This window comes from Bombina bombina, chromosome 6, assembly GCF_027579735.1.
Source record: "Bombina bombina isolate aBomBom1 chromosome 6, aBomBom1.pri, whole genome shotgun sequence".
Lineage (NCBI taxonomy): Eukaryota > Metazoa > Chordata > Amphibia > Anura > Bombinatoridae > Bombina > Bombina bombina.
This window is the reverse complement of record NC_069504.1, coordinates 761,940,369-761,953,460: the sequence shown is the minus strand read 5'-3', so window position 1 is coordinate 761,953,460 and position 13,092 is coordinate 761,940,369. Positions and strand designations below refer to the sequence as shown.

Here is a 13,092-nt window from a genome sequence, read left to right as displayed (position 1 = left end):
ACCTATGCAATCACTCCTTGCTTTGGCATTGAAGTATATATTCTGTTGCTACTTCCTGTTTGTTGCTGGAATTCCAGCTGGTGACATTGCCTATGTTTACATACATAGTAGATGAGGTTGAAAAAGAGACCAAAGTCCAAAGAGTTCAACCTATACAAATCTAATATACATAAGTAAGCATGTTTTGATACTTGCTCACTGCCTTTGGACCTTGGACTGTCCTGACCTTGTCTCTGCTTTTGGCACAGTTAGTACTTCTGCTTGGACTTTCCATGTTGCGGTTTTTCAGCTCTAGTACCTTATTGCCTGCGGTACCTATTTGTTTATGCTGTCTCCAGCACTGACTTTGCTGCTGCTTGCAGCTTGCATTCAGCACATTATATTTCCTTTGATTAGCCCAGAAGTGGGCATTGGCCAAGGAGGGGCATTTACTTTTTTTACATAGAAACTGGCATTACATTTACTTTGCCCAGGAGCAGAATTTCCTTTGTTTAGCCCAGAAGTGTGTACTAAAGTTCTTAGCCCTGAAGTGGGCCTTTCAGTACTTTGCTCTTGTCTGACCGAACTTGCACATGAACTTCAGCTATACTGGTTTGTACAGTTTACTTCTGTTAACTCTTGCTTGTACCTTTTCCCAGTATAAACTATTTCAGGACATTTATGCAACAAAAGAATGGAGAGGAAACCATTCAAGAATACACATATAGCACTCAGCGCAGTCAGATACAGTTGATATTGCTGGATACATAAATATAAATGGGTCTTCGAGATTATATGCTTGGATGGAAGTTAAAACATAAATTTTTTATTAAAAACGCAAAATATTTAAATCAAATTAACACACATATTAATTTCCAAACCCAAGGGATAATTTATGGTCTCCAATGCAAATATGATCAAATCTATGTGGGCATGACCACTAGGAAAAACAGGATCAGAGTATAAGAACATCTGAGAAATCAAAAACGCTCACAAAGATACCCAGTCAGGCAAAACTATTACCTCTGTTGCCAGACATTTTCTGACAACTCATAGATCAAAGCAATCTGATCTTCAATGTTTTGGTTTACAAAAGATAAACTTGGGAATAAGAGGTGGTGACCTACAGACTGTACTACGTGCAGAAAGCAAGTGGATATTCCAACTTAACTCAGTTCATCCGTCAGAGTTAAATGAACATAATAACTTTGCCCCTTTCCTGTAAAAACAAAATTTATGCTTACCTGATAAATTTCTTTCTCTTGTGGTGTATCCAGTCCACGGGTTCATCCATTACTTGTGGGATATTCTCCTTCCCAACAGGAAGTTGCAAGAGGACACCCACAGCAGACCTGTCTATATGGCTCCTTCCCTAACCCCCACCTCCAGTCATTCGTCCGAAGACAAGTAAGAAAAAAGAGAAACTATAGGGTGCAGTGGTGACTGTAGTTTTAAAAATAAAAACACCTGCCTTAAAGTGACAGGGCGGGCCGTGGACTGGATACACCACAAGAGAAAGAAATTTATCAGGTAAGCATAAATTTTGTTTTCTCTTGTAAGGTGTATCCAGTCCACGGTTTCATCCATTACTTGTGGGATACCAATACCAAAGCTTTAGGACACGGATGAAGGGAGGGACAAGGCAGGAACTTAAACGGAAGGCACCACTGCCTGTAAGACCTTTCTCCCAAAAATAGCCTCTGAGGAAGCAAAAGTATCAAATTTGTAGAATTTAGAAAAAGTATGAAGCGAAGACCAAGTCGCCGCCTTACAAATCTGTTCAGAGGCCTCATGTTTAAAAACCCATGTGGAAGCTACCGCTCTAGTAGAATGAGCTGTAATTCTTTCAGGAGGCTGCTGGCCAGCAGTCTCATAAGCTAAACTGATTATGCTTCTCAGCCAAAAAGAAAGAGAAGTTGCCGAAGCCTTTTGGCCTCTCCTCTTTCCAGAATAGACAACAAACAATGCAGATGTTTGACGAAAATCCTTAGTAGCTTGCAAATAAAACGTTAAAGCACGAACCACGTCAAGATTGTGTAACAGACATTCCTTCTTTGAAGAAGGATTAGGACACAGAGACGGAACAACAATTTCCTGATTGATATTCTTATTAGATACCACCTTAGGAAGAAACCCAGGTTTGGTACACAAAACTACCTTATCTGCATGGAAAATCAGATAAGGGGAATCACACTGTAAGGCAGATAACTCTGAAACTCTTCAAGCCGAAGAGATAGCTACTAGGAACAGAACTTTCAAAGATAAAAACTAAATTTATGCTTACCTGATAAATTTATTTCTCTTGTGGTGTATCCAGTCCACGGATTCATCCATTACTTGTGGGATATTCTCCTTCCCAACAGGAAGCTGCAAGAGGATCACCCACAGCAGAGCTGTCTATATAGCTCCTCCCCTAACTGCCACCTCCAGTCATTCGACCGAAGACAAGCAAGAGAAAGGAGAAACTATAGGGTGCAGTGGTGACTGTAGTTTAAAAATAAAAAACACCTGCCTTAAAATGACAGGGCGGGCCGTGGACTGGATACACCACAAGAGAAATAAATTTATCAGGTAAGCATAAATTGTTTTCTCTTGTAAGGTGTATCCAGTCCACGGATTCATCCATTACTTGTGGGATACCAATACCAAAGCTATAGGACACGGATGAAGGGAGGGACAAGGCAGGCGCTTAAACGGAAGGCACCACTGCCTGTAAGACCTTTCTCCCAAAAATAACCTCCGAAGAAGCAAAAGTATCAAATTTGTAGAATTTAGAAAAAGTATGAAGCGAAGACCAAGTCGCCACCTTACAAATCTGTTCAACAGAAGCCTCATTTTTAAAAGCGCATGTGGAAGCCACCGCTCTAGTGGAATGAGCTGTAATTCTTTCAGGAGGCCAGCAGTCTCATAAGCTAAGTGGATTATACTTCTTAACCAAAAAGAAAGAGAAGTTGCTGAAGCCTTTTGGCCTTTCCTCTGTCCAGAGTAGACAACAAACAATGCAGATGTTTGACAAAAATGTAAAGATTTCGTGCTTTAACGTTTTATTTACAAGCTACTAAAGTAGCTTGTAAATAAAACGTTAAAGCACGAACCACGTCAAGATTGTGTAAAAGACGTTCTTACTTTGAAGAAGGATTAGGACACAGTGACGGAACAACAATCTCCTGATTGATATTTTTATTAGATACCACCTTAGGAAGAAACCCAGGTTTGGTACGCAAAACTACCTTATCTGCATGGAAGATCAGATAAGTGGAATCACACTGCAAGGCAAATAACTCTGAAACTCTTTGAGCCGAAGAGATAGCTACGAGAAACAGAACTTTCCAAGATAAAAGCTTGATATCTATGGAATGCAGAGGTTCAAACGGAATCCCTTGAAGAACTTTAAGAACTAAATTTAAACTCCAAGGCAGAGCAAGAGGTTTAAACACAGGCTTGATTCTAACTAAAACCTGACAAAACGCGTGAACGTCTGGAACATCCGCCAGACGCTTGTGCAAAAGAATAGACAGAGCAGAAATCTGTCCCTTTAAGGAACTAGCTGACAATCCCTTCTCCAATCCTTCTTGGAGAAAAGATAATATCCTGGGAATCCTGACTTTACTCCATGAGTAACCCTTGGATTCACACCAATGAAGATATTTACACCATATCTTATGATAGATTTTCCTGGTGACAGGCTTTCGAGCCTGAATTAAGGTATCAATGACCGACATGGAGAAGCCACGTTTTGATAAAATCAAGCGTTCAATCTCCAAGCAGTCAGATGCAGAGAAATTAGATTTGGATGGTTGAAAGGACCCTGAAGTAGAAGGTCCTGCCTCAGCGGTAGAGTCCATGGTGGAAGGGATGACATGTCCAACAGATGCACGCAGGTGCTATCAAAATCACTGAAGCTCTCTCCTGCTTGATCTTGGCAATCAGACAAGGGAGCAGAGGAAACGGTGGAAACACATAAGCCAGGTTGAAAGACCAAGGCGCTGCTAGAGCATCTATCAGCGCTGCCTTGGGATCCCTGGACCTGGTCCGTAACAAGGAAGCTTGGCGTTCTGACGAGACGCCATGAGATCCAGTTATGGTTTGCCCCAAAGTTGAATCAACTGTGCAAACACCTCCGGATGGAGTTCCCACTCCCCCGGATGAAAAGTCTGTCGACTTAGAAAATCCGCCTCCCAGTTCTCTACTCCTGGGATATGGATAGCTGATAGATGGCAAGAGTGAACCTCTGCCCATAGAATTATTTTTGAAACCTCCAACATTGCTAGGGAACTCCTTGTTCCCCCTTGATGGTTGATGTAGGCTACAGTCGTGATATTGTCCAACTGAAATCTGATGAACCTGACCGCAGCTAGCTGAGGCCAAGCCTGAAGAGCATTGAAAATCGCTCTTAGTTCCAGAATGTTTATCGGAAGAAGTGTCTCCTCCTGAGTCCACAAGCCCTGAGCTTTCAGGGAGTTCCAGACTGCACCCCAGCCCAGAAGGCTGGCATCTGTCGTTACTATTGTCCAATCTGGCCTGCGGAAGGTCATACCCTTGGACAGATGGACCCGAGATAGCCACCAGAGAAGAGAATCCCTGGTCTCTTGATACAGATTTAGTAGAGGGGACAAATCTGTGTTATCCCCATTCCACTGACTGAGCATGCAGAGTTGCAGCAGTCTGAGATGTAGGTGGGCAAATGGCACTATGTCCATTGCCGCTACCATTAAGCCGATTACTTCCATGCACTGAGCCACTGAAGGGCGAGAAGTAGAATAAAGAACACGCAGGAATTTAGAAGTTTTGACAACCTGGCCTCTGTCAGGTAAATCTTCATTTCTACAGAATCTATCAGAGTTCATAGGAAGGAAACTCTTGTGAGAGGGGATAGAGAACTCTTTTCTTCGTCCACTTTCCACCCATGCGACCTCAGGAATGCCAGAACAATGTCTGTATGGGACCTGGCGATTTGAAAATTAGACGCCTGTATTAGAATGTCGTCTAGGTAAGGGGCTACTGCTATACCCCGTGGCCTTAGGACCACTAGGAGTGACCCCAGAACCTTCGTAAAGATTCTTGGTGCCGTAGCTAACCCAAAGGGAAGAGCCACAAACTGGTAATGCCTGTCTAGGAAGGCGAACCTGAGAAACCGATGATGATCTCTGTGTATCGGAATGTGCAGATAAGCATCCTTTAAGTCCACGGTAGTCATATATTGACCCTCCTGGATCATAGGTAGGATGGTTCGAATCGTCTCCATCTTGAAGGATGGGACCCTGAGGAATTTGTTTAGGATCTTGAGATCTAAGATTGGTCTGAAGGTTCCCTCTTTCTTGGGAACCACAAAGAGATTTGAATAGAAGCCTTGCCCCTGTTCCTCCTTTGGAACTGGGTGGATCACTCCCATAACTAGGAGGTCTTGAACACAATGTAAGAATGCCTCTCTCTTTATCTGGTTTGCAGATAATTGTGAGAGATGAAATCTTCCTTTTGGGGAAGAAGCTTTGAAGTCCAGAAGATATCCCTGGGACACGATTTCCAACGCCCAGGGATCCTGGACATCTCTTGCCCAAGCCTGGGCGAAGAAAGAAAGTCTGCCCCCTACTAGATCCGTTACCGGATCAGGGGCTGATCTTTCATGCTGTCTTAGAGGCAGCAGCAGGTTTTTTTGGCCTGCTTTCCTTTGTTCCAAGCCTGGTTAGGTCTCCAGACCGGCTTGGACTGGGCAAAATTTCCCTCTTGTTTTGTATTAGAGGAAGTTGAAGCTGCGCCACTCTCGAAGTTTCGAAAGGCACGAAAATTAGACTGTTTGGTCCTTAATTTGTTGGACCTATCTTGAGGAAGGGCGTGACCTTTTCCTCCAGTAATATCAGAAATTATCTCCTTCAGCCCAGGCCCGAAAAGGGTCTGCCCCTTGAAGGGAATGTTGAGAAGCTTAGACTTTGAAGTAACGTCAGCTGACCAGGATTTAAGCCATAGCGCCCTACGCACCTGAATAGCAAAACCTGAGTTCTTAGCCGTTAGTTTGGTTAAATGAACAACGGCGTCAGAAAAAAATGAATTGGCTAGCTTAAGAGCTTTAAGCTTGTCAAGGATATCATCCAATGGGGTTTCTACCTGTAGAGCCTCTTCTAGAGACTCAAACCAGAAGGCCGCAGCAGCAGTGACAGGGGCAATGCATGCAAGGGGCTGGAGAATAAAACCTTGTTGAATAAATTTTTTTTTAATGTAACCCTCTAATTTTTTGTCCATTGGATCTAGAAAAGCACAACTGTACTCGACAGGGATAGTTGTACGCTTCGCTAGAGTAGAGACTGCTCCCTCCACCTTAGGGACCGTTTGCCACAAGTCCCGTGTAGCGGCATCTATGGGAAACATCTTTTTAAAAACAGGAGGGGGAGAGAACGGTACACCTGGTCTATCCCATTCCTTAGTAATAATTTCTGAAAACCTCTTAGGTATTGGAAAAACATCAGTGTAAACAGGCACATTTCTCTGGGACTACAATGGCGTCACAGTCATCCAGAGTTGCTAAAACCTCCCTGAGCAACATGCGGAGGTGTTCAAGCTTAAATTTAAATGTAGACATATCAGAATCAGGTTGCAGTGTCTTCCCTGAGTCAGAAAAATCACCCACAGATAGAAGCTCTCCTTCTTCGGCTTCTGCACATTGTGAGGCTATGTCAGACATAGCTACTAAAGCGTCAGAGAGCTCTGTATTTGTTCTAGCCCCAGAGCTGTCTCGCTTTCCTTGTAACCCTGGCAGTTTGGACAATACTTCTGTAAGAGTATGATTCATAACTGCCGCCATGTCTTGTAAAGTATACGCAATGGGCGCGCTAGGTGTACTTGGCGCCCCTTGAGCGGGAGTTAAAGGCTCCGACACGTGGGGAGAGTTAGTCGGCATAACTTCCCCCTTGTCAATTTCCTCTGGTGATAAATCTTTTAAAGCCAGAATATGATCTTTATAACTTATAGTAAGATCAGTGCATTTGGTACATATTCTAAGAGGGGGTTCCACAATGGCTTCTAAACATAATGAACAAGGAGTTTCCTCTATGTCAGACATGTTTAACAGACTAGTAATGAGACCAGCAAGCTTTGAAAACACTTTAATTAATGTGAAAAAGCAGAATATAAAAAACGGTACTGTGCCTTTAAGGGAAAAAAACAAACACAAAAACTGCAAAACAGTGAAAAAAGAAGTTAACTATGAAATTTTGACAGTGTATATAATAGAACAAAATAGCATTGCACGCACTTGCAAATGGATGATTAACCCCTCAGGTTCAAAAACGAAGCAAAAAAACGGTAAAAAACGTCACAAGCAAACTGCCACAGCTCTACTGTGGCTCCTACCTTCCCATAAAATGACTTTTGTAGGCACAAAAAACCCTTTACAGAGATTCAATATGTCAGGGGACTCCTTCAGGGAAGCTGGATGTCTCAGAATGTAAAAACAACTGCGCAATTAGAGCGCGAAAAACAGAATTTATGTTTACCTGATAAATTACTTTCTCCAACAGTGTGTCCGGTCCACGGCGTCATCCTTACTTGTGGGATATTCTCTTCCCCAACAGGAAATGGCAAAGAGCCCAGCAAAGCTGGTCACATGATCCCTCCTAGGCTCCGCCTTCCCCAGTCATTCGACCGACGTAAAGGAGGAATATTTGCATAGGAGAAATCATGAGATACCGTGGTGACTGTAGTTAGAGAAAATAAATTATCAGACCTGATTAAAAAACCAGGGCGGGCCGTGGACCGGACACACCGTTGGAGAAAGTAATTTATCAGGTAAACATAAATTCTGTTTCCTCCAACATAGGTGTGTCCGGTCTACGGCGTCATCCTTACTTGTGGGAACCAATACCAAAGCTTTAGGACACGGATGATGGGAGGGAGCAAATCAGGTCACCTAGATGGAAGGCACCACGGCTTGCAAAACCTTTCTCCCAAAAATAGCCTCAGAAGAAGCAAAAGTATCAAATTTGTAAAATTTAGTAAAAGTGTGCAGTGAAGACCAAGTCGCTGCCTTACATATCTGATCAACAGAAGCCTCGTTCTTGAAGGCCCATGTGGAAGCCACGGCCCTAGTGGAATGAGCTGTGATTCTTTCAGGAGGCTGCCGTCCGGCAGTCTCGTAAGCCAATCTGATGATGCTTTTAAGCCAAAAAGAGAGAGAGGTAGAAGTTGCTTTTTGACCTCTCCTTTTACCAGAATAAACAACAAACAAGGAAGATGTTTGTCTGAAATCCTTTGTAGCATCTAAATAGAATTTTAGAGCACGAACTACATCCAAATTGTGCAACAAACGTTCCTTCTTTGAAACTGGATTCGGACACAAAGAAGGCACGACTATCTCCTGGTTAATGTTTTTGTTAGAAACAACTTTCGGAAGAAAACCAGGTTTAGTACGCAAAACCACCTTATCTGCATGGAACACCAGATAAGGAGGAGAACACTGCAGAGCAGATAACTCTGAAACTCTTCTAGCAGAAGAAATTGCAACCAAAAACAAAACTTTCCAAGATAATAACTTAATATCTACGGAATGTAAGGGTTCAAACGGAACCCCCTGAAGAACTGAAAGAACTAAATTGAGACTCCAAGGAGGAGTCAAAGGTTTGTAAACAGGCTTGATTCTAACCAGAGCCTGAACAAAAGCTTGAACATCTGGCACAGCCGCCAGCTTTTTGTGAAGTAAAACAGATAAAGCAGAAATCTGTCCCTTCAAAGAACTTGCAGATAATCCTTTCTCCAAACCTTCTTGAAGAAAGGATAGAATCTTAGGAAATTTTATCTTGTTCCATGGGAATCCTTTAGATTCACACCAACAGATATATTTTTTCCATATTTTATGGTAGATTTTTCTAGTTACAGGCTTTCTGGCCTGAACAAGAGTATCAATGACAGAATCTGAGAACCCTCGCTTTGATAAAATCAAGCGTTCAATCTCCAAGCAGTCAGTTGGAGTGAGGCCAGATTCGGATGTTCGAACGGACCTTGAACAAGAAGGTCCTGTCTCAAAGGTAGCTTCCATGGTGGAGCCGATGACATATTCACCAGGTCTGCATACCAAGTCCTGCGTGGCCACGCAGGAGCTATCAAGATCACCGATGCCCTCTCCTGATTGATCCTGGCTACCAGCCTGGGGATGAGAGGAAACGGTGGGAATACATAAGCTAGGTTGAAGGTCCAAGGTGCTACTAGTGCATCTACTAGAGTCGCCTTGGGATCCCTGGATCTGGACCCGTAGCAAGGAACCTTGAAGTTCTGACGAGAGGCCATCAGATCCATGTCTGGAATGCCCCACAATTGAGTAATTTGGGCAAAGATTTCCGGATGGAGTTCCCACTCCCCCGGATGAAATGTCTGACGACTCAGAAAATCCGCTTCCCAATTTTCCACTCCTGGGATGTGGATTGCAGACAAGTGGCAGGAGTGAGTCTCCGCCCATTGAATGATTTTGGTCACTTCTTCCATCGCCAGGGAACTCCTTGTTCCCCCTTGATGGTTGATATACGCAACAGTCGTCATGTTGTCTGATTGAAACCGTATGAATTTGGCCTTTGCTAGCTGAGGCCAAGCCTTGAGAGCATTGAATATCGCTCTCAGTTCCAGAATATTTATCGGGAGAAGAGATTCTTCCCGAGACCAAAGACCCTGAGCTTTCAGGAGTTCCCAGACCGCGCCCCAGCCCACCAGACTGGCGTCGGTCGTGACAATGACCCACTCTGGTCTGCGGAAGCTCATCCCCTGTGACAGGTTGTCCAGGGTCAGCCACCAACGGAGTGAATCTCTGGTCCTCTGATCTACTTGTATCGTCGGAGACAAGTCTGTATAATCCCCATTCCAATGACTGAGCATGCACAGTTGTAATGGTCTCAGATGAATTCGCGCAAAAGGAACTATGTCCATTGCCGCGACCATCAAACCTATTACTTCCATGCACTGCGCTATGGAAGGAAGAGGAACAGAATGAAGTACTTGACAAGAGCTTAGAAGTTTTGATTTTCTGGCCTCTGTCAGAAAAATCCTCATTTCTAAGGAGTCTATTATTGTTCCCAAGAAGGGAACTCTTGTTGACGGAGATAGAGAACTTTTTTCTACGTTCACTTTCCACCCGTGAGATCTGAGAAAGGCCAGGACAATGTCCGTATGAGCCTTTGCTTGTGGTAGGGACGACGCTTGAATCAGTATGTCGTCCAAGTAAGGTACTACTGCAATGCCCCTTGGTCGTAGCACCGCTAGAAGGGACCCTAGTACCTTTGTGAAAATTCTTGGAGCAGTGGCTAATCCGAATGGAAGTGCCACAAACTGGTAATGCTTGTCCAGAAAGGCGAACCTTAGGAACCGATGATGTTCCTTGTGGATAGGAATATGTAGATACGCATCCTTTAAATCCACCGTGGTCATGAATTGACCTTCCTGGATGGAAGGAAGAATAGTTCGAATGGTTTCCATTTTGAACGATGGAACCTTGAGAAACTTGTTTAGGATCTTGAGATCTAAGATTGGTCTGAATGTTCCCTCTTTTTTGGGAACTACGAACAGATTGGAGTAGAACCCCATCCCTTGTTCTCCTAATGGAACAGGATGAATCACTCCCATTTTTAACAGGTCTTCTACACAATGTAAGAATGCCTGTTTTTTTATGTGGTCTGAAGACAATTGAGACCTGTGGAACCTCCCCCTTGGGGGAAGCCCCTTGAATTCCAGAAGATAACCTTGGGAGACTATTTCTAGCGCCCAAGGATCCAGAACATCTCTTGCCCAAGCCTGAGCGAAGAGAGAGAGTCTGCCCCCCACCAGATCCGGTCCCGGATCGGGGGCCAACATCTCATGCTGTCTTGGTAGCAGTGGCAGGTTTCTTGGCCTGCTTTCCTTTGTTCCAGCCTTGCATTGGTCTCCAGGCTGGCTTGGCTTGAGAAGTATTACCCTCTTGCTTAGAGGACGTAGCACTTGGGGCTGGTCCGTTTCTGCGAAAGGGACGAAAATTAGGTTTATTTTTGGCCTTGAAAGACCTATCCTGAGGAAGGGCGTGGCCCTTGCCCCCAGTGATATCAGAGATAATCTCTTTCAAGTCAGGGCCAAACAGCGTTTTCCCCTTGAAAGGAATGTTAAGCAATTTGTTCTTGGAAGACGCATCCGCTGACCAAGATTTTAACCAAAGCGCTCTGCGCGCCACAATAGCAAAACCAGAATTTTTCGCCGCTAACCTAGCCAATTGCAAAGTGGCGTCTAGGGTGAAAGAATTAGCCAATTTGAGAGCACAAATTCTGTCCATAATCTCCTCATAAGAAGAAGAATTATTATTGATCGCCTTTTCTAGCTCATCGAACCAGAAACACGCGGCTGTAGTGACAGGAACAATGCATGAAATTGGTTGTAGAAGGTAACCTTGCTGAACAAACATCTTTTTAAGCAAACCTTCTAATTTTTTATCCATAGGATCTTTGAAAGCACAACTATCTTCTATGGGTATAGTGGTGCGTTTGTTTAGAGTAGAAACCGCCCCCTCGACCTTGGGGACTGTCTGCCATAAGTCCTTTCTGGGGTCGACCATAGGAAACAATTTTTTAAATATGGGGGGAGGGACGAAAGGTATACCGGGCCTTTCCCATTCTTTATTTACAATGTCCGCCACCCGCTTGGGTATAGGAAAAGCTTCGGGGGGCCCCGGGACCTCTAGGAACTTGTCCATTTTACATAGTTTCTCTGGAATGACCAAATTCTCACAATCATCCAGAGTGGATAACACCTCCTTAAGCAGAGCGCGGAGATGTACCAATTTAAATTTAAATGTAATCACATCAGGTTCAGCTTGTTGAGAAATTTTCCCTGAATCTGAAATTTCTCCCTCAGACAAAACCTCCCTGGCCCCCTCAGACTGGTGTAGGGGCCCTTCAGAACCAATATCATCAGCGTCCTCATGCTCTTCAGTATTTTCTAAAACAGAGCAGTCGCGCTTTCGCTGATAAGTGGGCATTTTGGCTAAAATGTTTTTGATAGAATTATCCATTACAGCCGTTAATTGTTGCATAGTAAGGAGTATTGGCGCGCTAGATGTACTAGGGGCCTCCTGTGTGGGCAAGACTGGTGTAGACGAAGGAGGGGATGATGCAGTACCATGCTTACTCCCCTCACTTGAGGAATCATCTTGGGCATCATTTTCTCTAAATTTTGTGTCACATAAATCACATCTATTTAAATGAGAAGGAACCTTGGCTTCCCCACATTCAGAACACAGTCTATCTGGTAGTTCAGACATGTTAAACAGGCAAAAACTTGATAACAAAGTACAAAAAACGTTTTAAAATAAACCGTTACTGTCACTTTAAATTTTAAACTGAACACACTTTATTACTGCAATTGCGAAAAAGTATGAAGGAATTGTTCAAAATTCACCAAAATTTCACCACAGTGTCTTAAAGCCTTAAAAGTATTGCACACCAAATTTGGAAGCTTTAACCCTTAAAATAACGGAACCGGAGCCGTTTTTATATTTAACCCCTTTACAGTCCCTGGTATCTGCTTTGCTGAGACCCAACCAAGCCCAAAGGGGAATACGATACCAAATGACGCCTTCAGAAAGTCTTTTCTATGTATCAGAGCTCCTCACACATGCATCTGCATGTCATGCTTCTCAAAAACAAGTGCGCAATACAGGCGCGAAAATGAGACTCTGCCTATGATTAGGGAAAGCCCCTAGAGAATAAGGTGTCCAATACAGTGCCTGCCGGTTATTTTACATAATTCCCAAGATTAAAATAATTCCTCAAGGCTATGGAGTATAAAATATAAATCGATTTAGCCCAGAAAATGTCCACAGTCTTAGAAAGCCCTTTTTTTCTTTCTGTAATAAAAATGGCTTACCGGATCCCATAGGGAAAATGACAGCTTCCAGCATTACATCGTCTTGTTAGAATGTCCACAGTCCTGTGTGGAACAGCCATCGATTTTAGTAACGGTTGCTAAAATCATTTTCCTCTTACAAACAGAAATCTTCATCTCTTTTCTGTTTCAGAGTAAATAGTACATACCAGCACTATTTTAAAATAACAAACTCTTGATTGAATAATAAAAACTACAGTTAAACACTAAAAAACTCTAAGCCATCTCCGTGGA

The 13,092-nt window shown here is 43.4% G+C and overlaps 1 protein-coding gene across 1 annotated transcript in view; it reads right to left on the bottom strand.

Moving 5' to 3' along the window:
* The window catches only part of ASH2L (ASH2 like, histone lysine methyltransferase complex subunit), a 579,627-nt gene that overhangs the window by 291,232 nt on the left and 275,303 nt on the right, over nt 1–13,092 (bottom strand). Inside the window, exon 10 of the mRNA XM_053719418.1 lies at nt 4,007–4,034. Coding sequence (XP_053575393.1) covers nt 4,007–4,034 — 28 coding nt within the window. The remainder of the gene's footprint in view (nt 1–4,006; nt 4,035–13,092) is intronic.